We start from the raw sequence: 22,199 nt of genomic DNA, 5'->3' as shown, positions 1-22,199 counted from the left end.
GGACCGGGACTCATTGCTCACAGTCACTCATGCCCTCATCACCTCGAGGCTCGACTACTGTAACACTCTCTACATGGGGCTACCTTTGAAAAGTGTTCGGCAACTTCAGATCGTGCAGAATGCAGCTGCGAGAGCAATCATGGGCTTCCCCAGGTATGCCTATGTTACACCAACACTCCGCAGTCTGCATTGGTTGCCAATCAGTTTCCGGTCACAATTCAAAGTGTTGGTAATGACCTATAAAGCCCTTCATGGCATTGGACCAGAATATCTCCGGGGCCGCCTTCTGCTGCACGAATCCCAGTGACCGATTAGGTCCCACAGAGTTGGCCTTCTCCGGGTCCTATCGATGAAACAATGTCGTCTGGCAGGACCCAGGGGAAGAGCCTTCGCTGTGGCGGCCCCGACCCTCTGGAATCAACTCCCCCCGGAGATTAGGACCGCCCCCACCCTCCTCGCCTTTCACAAACTCCTTAAAACCTACCTCTGCCATCAGGCATGGGGATATTGATTCCCCCGGGCCGTTCCCGCTTCATGTATGTTTTTTGTCTGGGATGCAGTGTTCCCTCTAATTTTTTGGGGGGGGTTGGCGGAAAAGTATAGTGTCTGAGCGGCAGTCCCTTCGGGACTGGGCGGCACAGAAATAATAAATAAATAAATAGATAGATAGATAGATAGATAGATAGATAGATAGATAGATAGATAGATAAATAAACAAACAAACAAACAAACAAACAAACAAAAAACCCACCCTGTTTTGCCTCAGAGAATTTCAAAATAAAATACTGTACTGTGTGTCTATAACAGTGAGCTCATAATAGGGCAACTCTATCAATAGCAAAATGCCACTTAAATAGTTGAGCTAGTTTCAAACTAGATTTTGATTTTCTTTCTCTCTTCCTTACTCCCATTCTTTTTCTTTCTCTTTTCCTTCCTCTCTTTTTTCTATCTGTTTCTCTCTCTTCCTCTCTTCCTCTCTCTCTCCTTCCCTCTCACTCTTTCCCTCTCGGCTTCTGGGCAGGTTTGGAAAACTCTGAGTTGATGATGATTTTTAAGTGAGCGATTGCTCACTGCTCAGCTTAGAGGGAACTATGACAACAGCCCTGTCAGGTGGGTTCAGCTGAGAGAGAGGGATTGACCAGGGCCTCCCAGCCAGCTTTCATGCAGAATTCACTGTCTCCTCATGACTGGCCCAAAGTTACCTAGCTGGCTTTCATGCCTAAGGTAGGACAGGATGTCACAGTCTCCTGATGATTGGCCCAAAGTCCTTGGCCCAAAGTCATGCTTTCATGCTTAAGGTGGAATTAGGATTCACCATCTCCTTGTTCCTACTCCCTCGTCTAAGTCATCTACGAAGGTTTTGAAGAATACTAGCCCTAAGATTGAACCTTGTGGTACTCCACTGCTAACTTCCCTCCATGTACCTGTGGTACCATTAAAAATGACTTGTTGAGTATTGTTTGTCAGCCAGTTACAACCCCATCTCATGGTGATGCTGTCGATACCATTCCATCTGTCCATCCATTACCCTGGGGGGGGAATTACTGACCCCCTCAGAGAAGGTCCGCAACTTGGGCGTCCTCCTCGATCCACAGCTCACATTAGAGAAACATCTTTCAGTTGTGGCGAGGGGGACGTTTGCACAGGTTCACCTGGTGCACCAGTTGCAGCCCTATCTGGACTGGGACTCGCTGCTCACAGTCACTCATGCCCTCATCACCTCGAGGCTTGACTACTGTAATGCTCTCTACATGGGGCTACCTTTGAAAAGTGTTCGGAAATTCCAGATCGTGCAGAATGCAGCTGCGAGAGCAATCATGGGCTTTCCCAAATATGCCCATGTTACACCAACACTCCGCAGTCTGCATTGGTTGCCGATCAGTTTCCGGTCACAATGATGACCTATAAAGCCCTTCATGGCATTGGACCAGAATATCTCCGGGGCCGCCTTCTGCTGCACGAATCCCAGTGACCAATTAGGTCCCACAGAGTTGGCCTTCTCCGGGTCCTAGTATCGATGAAACAATGTCGTCTGGCAGGACCCAGGGGAAGAGCCTTCTCTGTGGCGGCCCCGACCCTCTGGAATCAACTCCCCCCGGAGATTAGGACCGCCCCCACCCTCCTCGACTTTCACAAACTCCTTAAAACCTACCTCTGCCATCAGGCATGGGGATATTGATTCCCCCGGGCCGTTCCCGCCTCATGTATGTTTTTTGTCTGGGATGTATGACTGTTTGAATATTAAGGGTTTTAAATTGCTTTTTAACTATTGGATTTGTACTGTGTTTTTTGTTCTGAGCCGCTCCAAGTCTCTGGAGAGGGGCGGCATACAAATCTAATAAATAAATAAATACCACTTTTTCTACCTCACCAAGAAGTAGGTTACTTTGTCAAATGCCTTACTGCACTCTAAGTATACCAAATACACAGCAGTGTTAGATTCCTACTGGTGAGGTCCACTGCACCGCTCCGGTAGCCGCCTGCCGATTGCTCAATTCTGGTGCGACAGCTACGGTCTGTCTTTGCCGGTCTGGGTGTGCCGCCATCTTTTTTTTCAGTATTTTCCATTATTTTTTGGCTCTCTGAGCATGCACAGAAGGAAAACGAACGAACTCCCTCCAGAAATACATACTGCCCCCTCCCTCCTGGTCTTTCATAAAGCTCTGAAGACCCCATGCCCATCTCTGCCTGCGGGCATGGGGGCCGTGAGTGATGAGACTGTCTCCAGACGAGACTATGAAGGATTGAATTCTATGAATGTGTATGTCTGTATATGCATTTAAACACTTTTAGCAATTGGCATCATTCTTTTAAAATCAGATTTCTTTTATATATTGTTGCGTTTATAATATTGTACGCCGTCCTGAGTCGCTTTGAGAAGGGCAGCATAGAAATCTAATAAATAAATAAATAAAATTGTCTACCTACACATGCGCAGAAGCAAAATTGAGCTGGGGATATATACACGTGCAAAATGTCGCAATGCTCCTGCAGCACACTGGTGGGAAAACGTAAGCAACCCACCTCTGGTCCACAGCGTTTCGCTGGTCTATTTCAGCTTCAACCACAACAACACAAGAGCACACAACAGATACAAACTCAATATTAACCGCTCCAAACTGTTGTGGTTGGCTCTGGCCCAGCTCCTGCCCCAGGGAATGTGGAGGTGGAGGCAGGGGTAGCGTCAACATGTCCTAGGCCTGTTTTGTTGCCGGCAGAGTCAGGGAGTGCAGTTTCCTCGGATGAAGAAGAAAGTGGGGGTGACTTGGAAGAGGGGGGCTTGGCACACAGCCCAGGAAGCCAATCACCATTATCTTCGGTTGATTCGGATGAGGAAGTATTAGACCCACGCAGGCGCAGACTTATGCATAGAAGAGACCAATTGAGGAAATATTACAGGAGATAAGAGGGGCCACCTGTGTTTGGATGGGGTCCAGTAATTAGAGCTGCTGCTATAAATAGCAGCGTGCTAGTTTGGCCGTTGTGGAAGATTATCTGATCACAGTTCTTCAGGATCGTGCCTCACTGTGTCTGAACTTTGTTTGTGGATTTTTCTTTGACACCAAAGCAGAGTAAAGTGTGTGTGTGTTTCACTTCGTGGGGAGAAGGAAGGCTGTGATGTTTCTTCACAGCTACTAGCTATGTACTTAAGGACTGATTAAGGGACTTGTACAGCTGACAAGGTTGTTTTGGGAAAGAGTGCTCTTCGCAATACAAAAAGGGTACTTTTGTGAATTTTGTGATAAAGAACATTGTTTTGAATTTTCAAATGTGTGTGTGTCTGAAATTTGTACCCGTGAATTTTCGGGAGGCTCCTACCAAAGACCCCGGCAGAACACAAACTGGACTGTAAAAAATATGACTTTAGCAATCGAGTTGTCAATGTGTAGAACTCACTACCGGACTCCTTAGTGGCAGCTCCTAACCCTCAACATTTTTCCCTTAGACTATCCACGATTGACCTCTCCAGATTTCTAAGAGGTCAGTAAGGGGCGTGCATAAGTGCACCAGGGTGCCTTCCGTCCCCTGTCCAATTGTCTCTCCTATATCTCATATTTCTTTTCTTCCACTCATCTACCTCTTCCTCTATCCTCAATTGATGTATTGCATTTTATTCTTATATCTTCACTCCTATTCTTTCTTTCTTTCCTTTCTTTGATATATATTCTACATGGTCAATCTCATTAACCTTCATTATGTATTGGACAAAATTAAATAAATAAATAAATAAATAAATAAATAAATAAATAAATAAATAAATAAATAAATAAATAAATAAATAAATAAATAAATAAATAAATAATTTAGTCACTTTGTCAAAGAATGAAATAAGATTGATGTGGCATCCGGAACCACCTTCTACCGCACGAATCCCAGTGGCCGAGAAGGTCCCACAGAGTTGGCCTTCTCCGGGTCCCGTCGACCAAACAATGTCGTTTGGCGGGCCCCAGGGGAAGAGCCTTCTCTGTGGCGGCCCCGGCCCTCTGGAATCAACTCCCCCCAGAGATTAGAACGGCCCCCACCCTCCTTGTCTTTCGCAAATTACTCATGACCCACCTTTATCGCCAGGCATGGGGGAACTGAGACATCCTCCCCCAGGCTTTTATATTTTATGTTTGGTATGTATGTGTTGTATGGTTTTAAATTGTTGGGGTTTTAGATATGTTTTATTTTAATATTAGATTTGTCCCACTGTTATATTGTTTCTATTACTGTTGTGAGCCACTCCGAGTCTTTGGAGAGGGGCAGCATACAAATCTAATGAATAATAATAGTAATAATAGTAATAATAGTAATAATAGTAATAATAATAATAATAATAATAATAATAATAATAATAATAATAATATCTCTGAGACCGCCTTCTGCCGCACGAATCCCAGCGACCGATTAGGTCCCACAGAGTGGGCCTTCTCCGGGTCCCGTCAACTAAACAATGTCGGTTGGCGGGCCCCTGGGGAAGAGCCTTCTCTGTGATGGCCCCGCCTCTCTGGAACCAGCTCCCCCCAGAGATTAGAACTGCCCCTACTCTCCTTGCCTTTCGTAAGCTCCTTAAAACCCACCTTTGTCGTCAGGCATGGGAGAACTGAGACATCTCCCCCGGGCATATACAATTTATGCATGGTATGTTTGTATGTATGTTTGCTTAGTAATGGGTTTTTAAAAAAAATATTTTAAATTATAATTATTAGATTTGTCATGAACTGTTTTATTGTGTTGTGAGCCACCCCGAGTCTACGGAGAGGGGCAGCATACAAATCTAATAAATAAACAAACAAACAAACAAACAAACAAACAAATATATAAATATGTTATGTTTTTAACAAACCCATGGTGGCTCCTCATTATAAATTTATTTGTTTCTAGAAGTTTGCAGATCTGGTTTTTTTGACATCGACATCTGCCTCTTCCAGGTCCTTGGGGAGGACTCGATGGATGTATAAAAAATGCCAAACTCCAGTCAAAACATCTGTGTGACGATGCAGCCGAGCGTATTAAATCAGATATATAAATCACGATACAGACTCTGTTTTTACTGAGGCGTGAAACCAGAGGCAAAGCAGGATGCCATATTGAAGACAAAGGTTTGAAATGCAAAGAAAAAAGGTTGTTTATTTAGGATGGGTGTAGCACAGCACTACCGAGGAATTAATTTTGAGGCAGGCATAAAAAGAGAAATGCAGATGTTTGTGGTTACCGTTTAAAAGACCTGCTGATTTTCATTCGCAGGAAGAAGCACGTTTTTCTTGCGAACAGAAATAATGTTGACACCGGAGGAGCCTAGAGCCGTTGGAGGGGATCTAAAAGGACATCTATTCAACCCTCCATCGGTTGGAACACTCTTTCTCCTTACGGGAAGTTGAAGAACACAGAAATGCAGAGATTGTGCCTGATTTGAAAGGCTACGTCAATATTTCTTCCCCTTTTTTGACTTTAAGAGGTGGGGAGCTCAATTCCCAGGATCCTGGGAGTTGAAATCCAGACATCTTAAAACCACCAAGATTGAGAAACACCGAGAGGGACTGATTTGATTGGGGTGGGGAAGACAGTCCACCCAAATTAGCTAACCACAGTACCTCCGGAACCGCCTGCTACCGCACGAATCCCAGCGGCCGATAAGGTCCCACAGAGTTGGCCTTCTCCGGGTCCCATCGACTAAACAATGTCGTCTGGCGGGCCCCAGGGGAAGAGCCTTCTCTGTGGCGGCTCCAGCCCTCTGGAATCAACTCCCCCACCGGAGATTAGAACTGCTCCCACCCTCCTTGTCGTCTGTAAACTACTTAAGACCACCTATACTGTCAGGCATGGGGGATTTGAGACACCTTTCCCCCAGGCTCCTTATAATATATGTTTGGTATGTATATGCTGTTTGGTTTTTAATTATGATAGGGTTTTTAGTTATTTTTAATATTAGTTTTGTGCCATTATAATATTGTTTTTATCGTTGTTGTGAGCTGCCACTAGTCTTCGGAGAGGGGCGGCATACAAATCTAATATATTGAATGGAATTGAATTGAATCTACTGCAGCGATGGCGAATCTATGGCACAGGTGCCACAGGTGGCACGCGGAGCCATGTCTGCTGGCACGCAAACCGTTGCCCTAGCTCAGCTCCAACGTGCGTGTGTGTGATTTTTGGCTCAGACTGAGGTTCTGGGAGGGTGTTTTTAGCTTCCAGAGAGCCACCAGGGGGATGGTGGAGGGCATTTTTAGCCTCTCCTGGCTCCAGGGAAGCCTTTGGAGCCTGGATAGGGTGAAACACAAACCTACTGGGCCCACCAAGTTGGGAAACAGGCCATTTCCAACCTCCAGAGGGCCTCCAGGGGCCAGGGAAAGCTGTTTTTGCCCTCCGCAGGCACTGAATTATGGATGTGGGCACTCACACATGCACGATAGCACGCGTGCATTCTCTTTTAGCACCCAAGGAAAAAAAGGTTTACTAGTATGTCCAGTAAACCAGACTCTTATTAGTTTCCAGTTCAGTGTGCTGTGTGAATTTTCCAGATTACATGAATGGAATAAACAAGGATTCAAAAACTAAATTCCAAATAGTTAACTTACACTGACAGTGTGCGGATCAGGATTTCGGTTTCTGATCAAAGCAATTGTTAAGTGAGTCAGGAGTATTATTTTCCTCAGGGTTGTTAAGTGAATCACTGCAGTTCCTTCGTTAAACAAAGGTGCCTTACCCACGTTGACTTTGTTTAGCATTTAGCATTTAGACTTATATACCGCTTCGTAGTGCTTTCGCAGCCCTCTCTAAGCGGTTTACAGAATCAGCCTCTCGCCCCCAACAATCTGGGTCCTCATTTGACCCACCTCGGAAGGACGGAAGGCTGAGTCAACCTTGAGCCGGTGGTGAGGTTTGAACCGCTGAACTACAGCTAGCAGTTAGCTGAAGTAGCCTGCAGTGCTGCGCTCTAACCACTGTGCCACCCGGGCTCTTGTTGAAAGCTGTTGAAGGAAGGTCCCAAATGTAGATCATGTCACCCCCATTTTACAACTGTGTTATTAACGTAACAGCTACAGGGATTCACTTAATGTGGCAAGAAAGGTCGTAACATGGGACAAAATTCGTTTAACAACTGTCTTGCTTAGCAACAGAAATTTGGGGATCAATTGTGGCTTTAAGTTGAGATCCACATTTTGCAAACAAGGAGGTGGGTTAGGAAGAACCAAAAGCTGGTTTAGCAATTGATAAAGGAGGACCTTACTTTAAATCAAAAGGTTAAGTTGATAACATGCCTGATGCCCTTGATCAAAAATTGCCCCCCCTCTCAAGATTTTCTATATTGCAAAATTCTCTTTAGCAGCTGCAAAGCATCTGGAAAGCAGAAAGACGGCTGGAAACACTTCTCTCTCTCTCTCTCTTCATCAGTGTTCATTCATCGTCGCCTGGATCCAGGGAAGGTAGTAAGCCACGCGGGTATATATGGAAGGTGGGATCTGAAAGCCATAGGAGACGATGCCGTGGGCTGCCCCGTTGCAGATCAAGGCACTCCCAGAATCCCCCTGCGGGCAGGTGAAAAAGGGGGACAGATTAACGGAATCGGACGGGACCTTATAGGGTAGTGATAGCGAAACTTTTTTTTGGCTCATGTACCCAAAGTAGTAATGGGCTGCTGCCCGCAAGGGAGGGAGGGTGGGGAGGACACAGTGGGGGTAGTAGGTGGGGGCAGGGTGGGGAGGACACAGTGGGGGTAGTAGGTGGGGGGAGGGTGGAGAGGACACAGTGGGAGTAGTAGGTTTATGCACTATTTATTGAATACTTAATAGTTTTTTTATTGTCCTTCCTTCCCTAGTATCTTAGTGTGATCTTTAATTACTTTTAAATTAGGAAATACAGTGATACCTCGTCATACAAACTTTTCGAGATACAAACCTGTGGTTTAAGATTTTTTTTGCCTCTTCTTCCAAACTATTTTCACCTTACAAACCCAAGCCGCCGCTACTGGGAGGCCCTGCCTCCGGACTTCTGTTGCCAGCAAAGCACCCGTTTTTGTGCTGCTGGGATTCCCCTGAGGCTCCCCTCCATGGGAAACACCACCTCCGGACTTCTGTGTTTTTGCAATGCTGCAGGAGAATCCCAGCAGTGCAAAAATGGGCACTTCACTGGCAACGGAAGTCTGGCGGTGGGGTTTCCCAGCGAGGGGAGCCTCAGCGAAATTGCTACCTCAGGCTGGGTAGCTAGGCGAACGGGTGCCAATCAGCTCTTGAGAAAAGAAGGGGGAGGAAATGGGCCCCCTGCAACTCCCTGCTGGTCTCCCTGCCACTTTCTGAGGAGGAGGATGGGAGGGGGGATGGTCAGCTGGAGCTGGGCACGCGGCTTCATTTCTGCGTTCCACGCCATCCTGCCTGCTGCCCACCCCTGCATACAGCCCTCTGTATATAAAGGAGACCTGGTTGTTTTATTTTTACAAGCTTGTGTGTTTGATTTATTACTTTGTTCTTGGGTGGCTAGAGGCCAGGCAGAACAAAATGTTCCTGTGCTACTCCACCAATAATGCTGTTTCTCATTTGTCCTTTTGGTGGCTATTCAAATAATGGGACTTCATCAATTGAAAAAGAGTCCAAGCACCTATTTGAAAACTTATCTTGGTGGGTAAGCCACGCCCACCCAGTCACATGGCCTTCAAGCTACCTCTGGTCACATGATTGCCAAACCACTCCCACCCGGTCACATGGCCTTTAAGCTACCTCTGGTCACATGACTGCCAAGCCACTCCCACACAGTCACATGACCTTTAAGCTACCTCTGGTCATATGATTGCCAAGCCACTCCCACCCAGTCACATGACCATCAAGCTACACCTACAAAATAAGCCATGCCCACAGTGAGGCAGAATGTTTTTTGGCAGCCCATCACTGGCCAAAGTAGTGGATGTGCGCACTAGTGTGAGCATAGAAACATAGAAACATAGAAGTCTGACAACAGAAAAAGACCTCCTGGTCCATCTAGTCTGCCCTTATACTATTTTCTGTATTTTATCTTAGGATGGATATATGTTTATCCCAGGCATGTTTACATTCAGTTACTGTGGATTTATCTACCAAGTCTGCTGGAAGTTTGTTCCAAGGATCTACTACTCTTTCAGTGAAATAATATTTTCTCACGTTGATCTGATCTTTCCCCCAACTAACTTCAGATTGTGCCCCCTTGTTCTTGTGTTTACTTTCCTATTAAAAACACTTCCCTCCTGAACCTTATTTAACCCTTTAATATATTTAAATGTTTCGATCATGTCCCCCCTTTCCCTTCTGTCCTCCAGACTATACAGATTGAGTTCATTAAGTCTTTCATGATACGTTTTATGCTTAAGACCTTCCACCATTCTTGTAGCCCATCTTTGGACCCGTTCAATTTTGTCATGTGGGCAAACTCATAACGGTCTGAAGTAGTGTAAGGTTTCCTGCCTAAGCAGGGGGTTGGACTAGAAGACCTCCAAGGTCCCTTCCAACTCTGTTGTTATTATTAACTATTTAAGACAAAATAGGATGAACCCACCACCACTTAGAAAAAGAAACAAGCCCCGACGTGGCAAAACCGCCCAGATCAATTCAAGCTTCAAAATCACAGAAACGTATAAAGATCCATCTATTCATTCAACCATTTGTTCAGCTGTCTTTGTGTCTGGTTCTGTTCATCATTGGACCTTCCTTTGAATCAACCTCCAGTCAATGAAGCAGTGGAAGTGATGTGCTGGTGCCTGGAGGCTGTTGGGGCCTGGATGGGTGTCAACAAACTCAAACTCAACCCGGACAAGACGGAGTGGCTGTGGGTTTTGCCTCCCAAGGACAATCCCATCTGTCCGTCCATTACCCTGGGGGGAGAATCATTGACCCCCTCAGAGAGGGTCCGCAACTTGGGCGTCCTCCTCGATCCACAGCTCACATTAGAGAAACATCTTTCAGCTGTGGCGAGGGGGGCTTTTGCCCAGGTTCACCTGGTGCACCAGTTGCGGCCCTATCTGGACCGGGAGTCACTGCTCACAGTCACTCATGCCCTCATCACCTCGAGGCTCGACTACTGTAACGCTCTCTGCATGGGACCAGTTAGGTCCCACGGAGTGGGTCTTCTCGGGGTTCTGTCCACTAAATAATGCCGCTTGGCGGGACCCAGGTGAAGAGCCTTCTCTGTGGCGGCCACGGTCCTCTGGAATCATCTCCCCCCCGAGATTAGAATTGCCCCCACCCTCCTTGCCTTTCATAAGCTACTTAAAACCCACCTCTGCCGCCAGGCATGGGGGAATTGAGATACTCTTTCCCCCTAGGCCTTTCAATTTTATGCATGGTATGTCTGTATGTGTGTTTGGTTTTTATATTAATGGGTTTTTAATCGTTTTTAGTATTGGATTTTTATTATATGCTGTCTTATTATTGCTGTTAGCCGCCCCGAGTCTCCGGAGAGGGGCGGCATACAAGTCCAATAAATAAATAAATAAATGTTGTCTTCAGCGTCTTTCTCCCAGCTTGGAACCGAACCCGATGGATTTTCCTCCCGAGAGTAGGAAAAAGGATTGAAAATAAAATAAAAACAAAATGGCGGCACTCACATTGCTAACATCACAGATGGTGGCCCGACTTCCGGCACACAACATCCCATCGGTAAGTTCTGGGTCAAACTGGAGGCACCTTCTGCGGCCAGGGATTGTCACGTTGGTGACAAAGAGCTTCGGTGTGGGGAGATATGTGGCATCGATCCGGCCCCATCCAGCCACAGAGCATCGGGTGTTTTTAGGAAGGTCGTCCTTGGACTTTGGGAGAGGGATCATTTGGACATTTTCATTCAGTTCCGCTTCACGGTCCAGCTGCCATCGGGAAGGGGGGAAAAAGCGAGAAAATGTTCCAGCTGAATTTAATTGGTCTTTCTCTCCTAGCATAATAGCATAGAATATAGAATATTTTATTTTATTTTAATTATTTATTAATTGGATTTGCATGCCGCCCCTCTCTGTGGACTCGGGGCGGCTCAGAGCATTTCAACCAAAAACAGTGTAATTGGATCCAATGAATTAACCAGTTAATCTAAAACATTATAAAAGTTAAATATAAAAAATAATTCCCTCAAACACAAGAGCACGCAACATATTCAAACTTAATATTAACCGCTCCAGACTTGACTGTAAAAAATACGACTTTAGTAATCGAGTTGTCGAAGCGTGGAATTCACTACTGGACTCCATAGTGTCAACCCTTAACCCCCAACATTTTTCCCTTAGACTCTCCACGATTGACCTCTCCAGGTTCCTAAGAGGTCAGTAAGGGGCATGCATAAGTGCACCAGTGTGCCTTCCGTCCCCTGTCCAATTGTCTTTCCTTATCTCATTTATCTTTTCTTCCTTTCATATATCTCCTCCTCTATTTCTTCAATCTTTTCTTCTATCCTTTCCTTGATATATATTACTGCATGTTTATTCTCTTCAATGTGTATTGTGTATTGGACTAACTAACTAACTAACTAACTAACTAACTAACTAACTAACTAACTAACTAAATAAATAAATAAATAAATAAATAAATAAATAAATAAATAAATAAATACCGGTAAACAAACAAACTAACTAACTAACAAATAAATAAATACCAATGTAGAATGTAGAATAAAGAATAGAGAATAGAGTAGAACAGTGTTTCCCAACCTTGGCAACTTGAAGATATCTGGACTTCAACTCCCAGAATTCCCCAGCCAGCACTCGCTGTCTGGGGAATTCTGGGAGTTGAAGTCCAAATATATTCAAGTTGCCAAGGTTGGGAAACACTGGAGTAGAATATGGAATATGGAATATGGAATATGGAATATGGAATATGGAATATGGAATATGGAATATGGAATATGGAATATGGAATATGGAATATGGAATATAGAATAGAATTATTTATTGGCCAAGTGTGATTGGACACCCAAGGAATTTTTTTTAATGCATATGCTCTCAGTGCACACAAAAGAAAAGAGACATCTGTCAAGAATCACGAGGTTAAAAAAAACACTTAATGATTGTCATAGGGGTCAAATAAGCAATCAGGAAACGATCGATATTAATATAAATGGTGAGGATACAAGCAACAAGTTACAGTCATGCAGTCATAAGTGGGAAGAGACGGGTGATAGGAGCAATGATCATAATCATAATCATAATCATAATCATAATCATAATCATAATCATAATCATAATCATAATCATAATCATAATCATAATCATAATCATAATCATAATCATAATCATAATCATAATCATAATCATAATCATAATCATAATCATGCAGCCTTAGTAAATAGTTCGACAGTGGTGAGGGAATAATTTGTTTAGCAGAACAACGGCATTAAAGAAAACACTGTCTTTGTTCTGGTGTGCAGTGCTCTATAGCAGTGTTTCCCAACCTTGGCAATTTGAAGATATTTGGACTTCAACTCCCAGAATTCCCCAGCCAGCGAACGCTGGCTGGGGAATTCTGGGAGTTGAAGTCCAGATACTGTATCTTCAAGTTGCCAAGGTTGGGAAACACTGCTCTATAGACTCATTTTGAGGGCAGGAGCTGAAACAGTGTGCACATCTCTGCACAGGAAGCAAAATCTCACAAGGGCATGCGTGCGTACGTGCGTGCAAGATTTCAGCATGCATGCATGCGTGAAAGCAAAAAAGAATATCACCGAAATCTCACACACACGCAGGTGCCCTCACAAGATTTTGCTTCTCGCGCATGCTCAGAGGCGGAACTGCGCACTCAGCACACTGGTAGCCGCGGGAGGGGCAAGCCCCCCGCCCAGACCAAGGGTTGTTTTTATTTATTTATTTAATTGGACTTGTACGCCGTCTCTCTCCGTGGACTCGGGGCGGCTCACGCCAAAATACATAACAATAGTTTGTCCAATTAATATGCTAAAAAAAAAAAGAATTCTTAAAATTCTAATTTTAAAATTAGTTTTTCTTCGTACCTTCAGCAGCAAGATGTCATTGAAAGGGATACCGCCCACTATGTAGTAACCGGGATGTGGGTGAGAGCTTATGACTCCAAACACTTGCTGGGTCTTTTCAACAGCATTCAAGTCGTGCGCGCCCAAAATGACGGAAATTTCCCTTGAAAGGAAACAAAAAAAGAAACCCACTTCTGATTCAGAACTCAAATCACTTCAATTGTTTATTTAGTTATTTGAGTTGGAAGGGCCAAGCCTGAGGTCATGAATGTATATACAGTGATACCTTGTCTTACAAACTTAATTGGTTCTGGGACGAGGTTCTTAAGGTGAAAAGTTTGTAAGACGAAACAATGTTTCCCATAGGAATCAATGAAAAAGCGATTAATGCGTGCAAGCCCCTTTCACCCCTTTTGCCAGCCGAAATGCCCGTTATTGCGCCGCTGGGATTCCCCTGAGGCTCCCCTCCAAGGGAAACCCCACCTCCGGACATCCGTGTTTTTGCGATGCTGCGATTTCACTGAGGCTCCCCTTGCTGGGAAACCCCACCTCCAGACTTCCGTTGCCAGCGAAACGCCCGTTTTTGCACTGCTGGGATTCCTCTGCAGCATCACAACAACATGGAAGTCTGGAGGTGGTGTTTCCCATGGAGGGGAGCCTCAGGGGAATCCCAGCAGCGCAAAAACGGGTGCTTCGCTGGCAACGGAAGTCTGGAGGCGGGGCATCCCAGCGGCGGCGATAGGTTTATAAGGTGAAAATAGTTTGTAAGAAGAGGCAAAAAATCTTAAACCCCGGGTTTGCATCTCGAAAAGTTTGTATGACGAGGCGTTTGTAAGATGAGGTATCACTGTAGTAAGTTTGTTTGAATGGGTATGTTTGCATAGTTAATGGGCCTTTGTGTGCATAGTTAATGGGCTTTTCTTAAAGGTAATTCTAAATTTTAACTTTAATGATTATATCTCGATGTATTTATTTATTTAATTGGATTTGTATTTAATTGGATTTGTATGCCGCCCCTCTCCGAGGACTCAGGGCGGATCACAGCATATACAAGAGACAAAACAATAATATGTATAATAAAATAAAAGTATACTGCTTTTATAGGTTGTAAGCTGGCCCGAGTCTTCGGAGAGGGGCAGCATATAGATTAAACAAACAAACAAACAAATTATTATTATTATTATTATTATTATTAATAATAATAATAACAACAATAACAATAATAACAACAATAATAATAATAACATAACAACAGCAAAACAACAATAGCAACAACAACAACAACACATATTTTAAAGTGATTCCAGAGGGCCGGAGCCCCCACAGAGAAGGCTCTTCCCCTATGCTCCGCCAAGCGACATTGTCAGTTGATGGGATCAGGAGAAGGCCGACTCTGTGGGACCTAACCGGTCGCTGGGATCATGCTGCAGAATGTGGTCCCATAAGTAAGTATCCTTCTCCTGTAGTTGAGTGGGAATGGGGATTTTGCAGTATCCTCTCCACACTCAATGAACCAGTAGGGGGGAAAAATTGAATTTCATCTCTGCCCTTTGGTCAAGGATTTCCAGCTAGTGGGATCCAGGAGAAGGGCCTTTTTTGCTGTAGCTCCTGCCCTCTGGAACATCATGCCTTCCCCAAGATGAGATCTGCCCTCCCGCTTGGCCTTCTTCAAGAGTCCTGAAGCCAAGCTCTGCCAATGGTCTGGGGACCCTGATAGGGGCATACCATGTTGGAGGGGTGGCGGTGAGTGGACTAGGGACAAGACTCCCTTCTCCCCCATAGTATTCTGATTTTAACGTAAACATAACGTTTGTACTTTTAAATGATGTTTTTAATGAAGTTTGGAAGCCGCCCAGAGTGGCTGCACAGTCAAATAAGTGGCACATACATTGCTCAAAATAAATAAATAAAGGGAACACTTAAACAACACAACAAGAATGGTGGAAGGTCTTAAGCATAAAACGTATCAGGAAAGGCTTAATGAACTCAATCTATATAGTCTGGAGGACAGAAGGGAAAGGGGGGACATGATCGAAACATTTAAATATGTTAAAGGGTTAAATAAGGTTCAGGAGGGAAGTGTTTTTAATAGGAAAGTGAACACAAGAACAAGGGGACACAATCTGAAGCTAGTTGGGGGAAAGATCAAGAGCAACATGAGAAAATATTATTTTTCTGAAAGAGTAGTAGATCCTTGGAACAAACTTCCAGCAGACGTTGTTGGTAAATCCACAGTAACTGAATTTAAACATGCCTGGGATAAACATATATCAATTGAAAGATAAAATACAGGAAATAGTATAAGGGCAGACTAGATGGACCAGGAGGTCTTTTTCTGCCGTCAGTCTTCTATGTTTCTATGTTTCTAATATACCTCCAAGTAAATCAAACTTCTGTGAAATCAAACTGTCCACTTAGGAAGCAACACTGATTGACAATCAATTTCACCTGCTGTTGTACACATTCAACTTTGTACAGAACAACGTATTCAATGAGAATATTTCATTCATTCAGATCTAGGATGGGTTCTTTGAGTGTTCCCTTTATTTTTTTGAGCAGTGTACATTCAATCCATTTCATCCAATTAGGGAACTGCTGATCCCGAATGCGAACTCACCCGTTGCAATGAGCTGCCGACATCACCCACCGGGGGGCAATGAGGAACCCCCCACATCCAAAATCTCCACCGATTTTCAAAGCGGCTGCGTAAGGTCTGGAGTGCGGCTTCGCTTCATGTCCCCCGACGATCTGGCTGCGAAGGGGCCCTGCAAAGAGGCGAAGAAGGATCAGCCTCAATATCTCAGGGGCTGCCACAAAGAAGGAGTCCACCTATTCTCCAAGGCACATGAGGGTAGAACAAGAAGCAATGGGTGGGAACTAAACAAGGAGAGAAGCAACTTAGAACTAAGGAGAAATTTCCTGACTTCAGAAGAGAAGGATTTAGGGGTAGTGATTTCTGACAGTCTCAAAATGGGTGAGCAGTGCAATCAGGCGTTAGGGAAAGCAAGTAGGATGCTTGCCTGCATAGCTAGAGGTATAACAAGCAGGAAGAGGGAGATTATGATCCCGCTATATAGAGCGCTGGTGAGACCCCATTTGGAATATGGTGTTCAGTTCTGGAGACCTCACCTACAAAAAGAGATGGATAAAATTGAATGGGTCCAAAGACGGGCTACAAAAATGGTGGAAGGTCTTAAGCATAAAACGTATCAGGAAAGACTTTATTCTATTCTATTCTATTCAATTCTAGTCATCTAATCTAGTCTAGTCTAGTCTAATCTATCTATTCTATTCCTTATTTTCTATTCTGTTCTATTCTATTCTATTGTAGTCTATTCTATTGTAGTCTAGTCTAGTCTAGTTCTTATTTTCTATTCTATTCTATTCTATTCTATTCCTGTTCTGTTCTGTTCTATTCTATTCTAGTCTAGTCTATCTATTCTATTCCTTATTTTCTATTCTGTTCTATTCTATTCTATTCTAGTCTAGTCTAGTCTATTCTATTCTATTGTAGTCTAGTCTAGTCTAGTCTAGTTCTTATTTTCTATTCTATTCTATTCTATTCCTGTTCTGTTCTGTTCTATTCTATTCTAGTCTAGTCTATCTATTCTATTCCTTATTTTTTATTCTGTTCTATTCTATTCTATTCTAGTCTAGTCTTTTTTATTTCTAAGCCGTACATATGCGTGCAAGTTGCGCACACAAGCAAAGTGCACATGCTCCCATTCTTTATGCTGGGTGAGTTAACTAGTAGATTAATTATGTGAAGTCCACCTCTGATGGAAACTCCTTGGAGAACAGCTTCCTAAGCTACTTACCAGCAGTGGCCAAGGAGGTGGACAGGAGAGCCACCAAAAGGGAGCAGAGTCTCCAAGCCTCGTCCATCTCGGTTCTAGGGCAGATGTTGCAGTTCCAGAATGAGAAGATGGGAAAGTCTTTGGTCCTCTCTGCAGGGCTGTCTTCTTTATATAGCCCTTCGGTTGACCGTTGGAAATGGTGACTATCTGATTCTGTGGGTTGTGTATCTGCTAACATTTCAGTTTCGAACGATTGTGATCAATGTTGCTTCTTGGAAAGAGGTCGGCCAAGCCCAAACCTTGGGAAAGAGGAGATTAGTTGGACAGGAGGAACGGGGGAAGGGGAGAAGGAAGAGATAGAGAAAGAGAAAAGGTAAAAGAGGGAAGAGGAGGAGAACAGAGAAGAAGGAGAGAAAAGAAAAGAAGGTGGTGGAGGAGGCGAAGGAATATCCTACGAAAATAGACTAACAATCCTGGGCCTAGAAAGCCTAAAACTACGACGCCTAAAACACGATCTGAGCATTGCCCACAAGACCATATGCTGCAATGTCTTACCAGTCAATGACTACTTCAGCTTCAACCTCAATAACACAAGAGCACACAACAGATTCAAACTTAATACGAACCGCTCCAAACTTGACTGTAAAAAATATGATTTCAACAATCAAGTTATCGAAGCTTGGAACTCACTACGGGACTCAGTTGTGTCAACCCCTAACTCCCAACACTTCTCCCTTAGACTCTCCACGATTGACCTCTCCAGGTTCCTAAGAGGCCAGTAAGGGGCGTACATAAGTGCACTGGTGTGCCTTTCGTCCCCTGTCCAATTGTCCTTTTTTTTCACCTATCTTATATATTCTCTTCCTTTCATATATCCTCTCCTCTAAGTTCACCTTCACCCTCTTTTTATATTATCACATGTCTATTTTCTTCCTATGTGTTTATGTATTGGACAAATGAATAAATAAAATAAATAAATAAATAGAAGGAGGGAATGAGGAGGAGGAGGAGAAGGAGGACGGAAGCAGAAAAAGGAGAAAGAAGGAATGAAGTGAAGGAGAGGGAGGAGGAGAAAGAGAAGGAGAAGAAAGAAGCAAGGAAGAGGAGGAGAAAGAAAGAAGAAAGAGAAAAAAGAGGGGAACGAGGAGGAAGAGGATAAGAAAATGGAAGAGAAGGAGGGGGAGGGGAGAGTGATGCACTTAACCACCATGGCAAGAAAGGTCGTAAAATAGGGCAAAAGCTCACTTGACAAATGTCTTCCTTAGCAACATAGATTTTGGGCTCAGTTGTGGTTATAAGTTGAGGACTAGCTGCACAGTTAGGCTTGCAAGCTACAACTTATAGAAAGGCAGAGTTCCAGGGATGGACTCCTACGGGTACGGTCAGGTACGCAGAACCGGAAGAAAAAATTTGAATTTTTCTTTCTTTTTTTTCCCTTCTGGGCACTGGGTATGTTTCTCCTATCATATGAGGTTGAATGTGTATAATTTTACAAGAGTTGTGCATGCGTATGTGTGTACATACACATACAGTTTATATAATAGATAATGTCTGTTTTTGTGTGTAATATGTATGTACACATATGGCATGTATACATAGAATTAAACAGTATATTTTGGATGTTTTATTTATTATTTATTTATTTATTTTATTTGTCATACAAATACTGTATAGTATTGTATTGTAGTTTGCTTAACACAATATACGGTAAGTATAAAGCAGAGATAGAAAAGATAAAAAAGATATTAGGACAGGAACGGTAGGCACAAAGGTGCACTTATGCACACCCCTAACGGACCTCTTAGAAAAGGGGAGAGGCCTATTGTAGATAATGTAAGGTTGAAGGTTTTGGAATTGGGGGAAGAAACCACAGAGTCCAGTAGTGAATTCCAGGCGTTGACCACTCTATTGCTGAAATCGTATTTTCTGCAGTCTAGTTTAGAGCGATTTACATTCAGTTTGTATCTATTGCATGCTCTTGTGTTGTTGTTGTTGTTAAAGGTGAAGTGGTCACTAACAGGGAGTACATTGTGATGTATGATTTTATGAACAACAGTTAAATCAGTTCGGAGGCGTAAATTTTCTAAACATAGTAATTGAAGTCTGGAGGAGTAAGGTACAATTTGTTGCGTAAGGAGGAGTGGTGGACTCTTCTTGTGACGTATTTCTGGACTCCTTCAGTTGTATTAATGTCTGTTATGCAGTGTGGATTCCATACAGGTGAGCTGTATTCAAGAATTGTATCTCTTTGAGGCGAGGAGAGGCCAGGCACCTTAACCCTTGATGTGAGTGACATCAAGTTGGCCACCTTTAAGCCAGTCACATGACCTTTAAGCCACCCCGCTGCATGATCGTCAAGCCACTCCCATCTGATCACATGTCTGGCAAGCCACACCCACAAAATAAGCCACGGGAAATGGTGGCGACGGTAAATGGAACCCTCCTGTTCTGCCTGGCCACAGGGCCACCCAAAAATGAAGCAATGAAACAAACACACACTCACAGGCTTGGAAAAAAGCAAAAGGTTTTCTTTATCAGAAGATCAGAAGCAACATGAGAAAATATTATTTTACTGAAAGAGTAGTAGATGATTGGAACAAACTTCCAGCAGTGGTTGGTAAATCCACAGTAACTGAATTTAAACATGCCTGGGATAAACATAGATCCATCCTAAGATAAAATACAGGAAATAGTAAAAGGGCAGACTAGATGGACCATAGGTCTTTTTCTGCCGTCAATCTTCTATGTTTCTATGTTTATGTACAGAAGGCTGCAAGCCTCAGCGTCTGCCAGAGCAATGCTAATTTATGAGTCCAAAAGGTCAGAGTTAACCACTCAAGTCAGCACAGAAGTCTTTCTGGTCTACGTCAGCCAAATAACTCACTGTTTGAGTGGCAGAATGTTCAAAGATGTCCAAAGCAAACACAAAACCACGATTCATCAAAGTCTTTCTCCAAAAACTGAACGATAAATTCCCACAACATCATCTGCAAAACCTCCCTTTTTTCAAGGCTGCCGCAGCGTCTTTCATTCCTAACAGCTGTGACCTAGAATCTGTTTCTGCTCTTGGCATCCCAGCATTCTCCTGACATTGAGAATAGGACGGTCCATTATGTCCTCCCCATCTGACTCAGATGAAACTCTGGCTGGAGATCTGACAAAGCTCTATTTCCCTCTGTGCCTCTCCAGCCCCTTCCTTCATCCCTTTCTCCTTCTGGTTCACTGTCTGACTCCTCATCAAGGGGGTGTCTTTTGAGTGTGTGTGGGGGAAAACTCTACCCCCGTTTTTCCATCCTGTGTCCTGTATCAGTGTTTCTCAAGCTTGGCAACTTGAAGATGTACGGACTTCAACTCCCAGAATTCCCTAGCCAGCATCTGTGGACTTCAACTCTTGAGAAGTTGGGATTTGAAGTCCACAAATGCTGGAATTGAAGCCCACAGAGGGAGGCCACAAATGTTGGTTGAGCAAGCTGGGGAGCTGAAGTCACATTAATGCTGGCTGGGAATTCTATTCTATTCTATTTTATTCCATTCCATTCCATTCCATTCCATTCTATTCTTGACAATTGTATCTTTTCTTTTATGTACACTGAAAACATGTGCACCAAAGACAAATTTATTGTGTGTCCAATCACAATTGGCCAATAAAGTATTCTATTCTATTCTATTCTATTCTTGACAATTGTATCTTTTCTTTTATGTACACTGAAAACACGTGCACCAAAGGCAAATTTCTTGTGTGTCCAATCACAATTGGCCAATAAAGTATTCTACTCTATTCTATTCTAGTTTTGGTGTATGATTGATTGTGTGGTTGTTTTTTATATACTGGGGTTTCTTTTTTGGGGACTTTTTAACCTAAAACTGTAATTTAGATTGCTAAATATTAGATTTGTTACTATGTACTGTTTTTACCACTGTTGTGAGCCGCCCCGAGTCTGCGGAGAGGGGCGGCATATAAATCCAATAAATCTAATCTAAGTCTAATCTAATCTATTCTATTCTATTTCTTATTTTTAATTCAATTCTATTCTAGTCTATTTTAGTCTAGTCCTTATTTTCTCTTCTCTTCTCTCTACACTGAGACCATCTGCACCAAAGACAAATTCCTTGTGTCCAATCACATTTGGCCAATAAACCTGTTCTGTTCTGTTCTGTTCTGCTCTGCTCTGCTCTAACCTGGTGCATGAAATAATGAAACGAAATGAAATCAATGCTAGAATTGGACATACATGAGTCCTCATCCCTGTTATAGAGATGTTTATTGTTTATTGACAGTCCTGGGGAAGCCATATCAGAAGAGGAGGCCCGGCTGGGTTTTTGATAGCTGCGATCCTAAATAGGCGGCCGAGAGGCGTAGCGTTCGATGAGTTGGCAGAGCCAGCAACAGCAGAGGGCTGTGTAACAGCCTTCCATCCAGCCCGCCGCGTGCGCCTGCTCCCTGGTGTAGGGCGGCTCCGCCACATAGACACGGACGTGTTGTGGTGGGTAACCTCCATAAGCGGGGGGATATCCCGGGGGTGGCATTGCCTGGACAGGATACGGGCCAGGGCCAGCCGTACGGGATGGTGAGAGTGGTGGTGGCGGTATGGGTGGTGCTGGGGGCGGTAGACCTGTCATCTTGTCTCCGGTAACGCTCCAGGGCCCTGCCTTCTCTGGCCAGCCGGTTGCTGCTTCTCTGGTGGACAAAAGCCTTCTTGGGATGGAGAAGTTCCAGGAAGCTGTGATTGTCACCAGCCATGGAGAGGGGACAGGGTGGTTAAGGTCATTCTGGAAAAGAGAGAAGCAAACAATGGAGTTGTAATGGCTTCTAAGAGGTCCCTTCCATCCATCCATCCATCCATCCATCCATCCATCCATCCATCCATCCATCCATCCATGCTTCCTTCCTTCCTTCCTTCCTTCCTTCCTTCCTTCCTTCCATTCATCCATCCGTCCATCCCTCCCTCTCTACAGTGTCTGTCTGCTTGTGTCATCCATCCCTATCTA

The 22,199-nt window shown here is 43.9% G+C and overlaps 1 protein-coding gene across 1 annotated transcript; it reads right to left on the bottom strand.

The window, feature by feature from the left end:
• Positions 1-5,586: 5,586 nt before the first annotated feature.
• On the bottom strand, positions 5,587-17,351 carry LOC139163675 (mast cell protease 2-like). The gene is made up of 5 exons (XM_070744631.1): positions 17,232-17,351; positions 16,031-16,178; positions 13,435-13,576; positions 11,054-11,308; positions 5,587-8,012 (listed from the first exon to the last, which is right to left on the bottom strand). The coding sequence occupies exons 1-5, from the start codon at positions 17,296-17,298 to the stop codon at positions 7,875-7,877; spliced, it is 750 nt and encodes a 249-aa protein (XP_070600732.1). The 5' UTR covers positions 17,299-17,351; the 3' UTR covers positions 5,587-7,874.
• Positions 17,352-22,199: the final 4,848 nt, after the last annotated feature.

This window comes from Erythrolamprus reginae, chromosome 1 (genome assembly GCF_031021105.1).
Source record: "Erythrolamprus reginae isolate rEryReg1 chromosome 1, rEryReg1.hap1, whole genome shotgun sequence".
Taxonomy (NCBI): Eukaryota; Metazoa; Chordata; class Lepidosauria; order Squamata; family Dipsadidae; genus Erythrolamprus; species Erythrolamprus reginae.
The sequence above is the reverse complement of the archived record's forward strand: the minus strand, read 5'-3'. Positions and strand labels throughout refer to the sequence as shown.

Bases quoted from the DNA above. Each gene is read 5' to 3' on its own strand.
- LOC139163675 (XM_070744631.1), bottom strand. From the start codon at position 17,298: ATGGACGAGGCTTGGAGACTCTGCTCCCTTTTGGTGGCTCTCCTGTCC. The intron at 16,179-17,231 runs GTAAGTAGCTTA...GCCTCTTTGCAG, and splicing joins CACCTCCTTGGCCACTGCTG to GGCCCCTTCGCAGCCAGATC. The intron at 8,013-11,053 runs GTGAGTGCCGCC...ACCTGCCCGCAG, and splicing joins CCATCTGTGATGTTAGCAAT to GGGGATTCTGGGAGTGCCTT.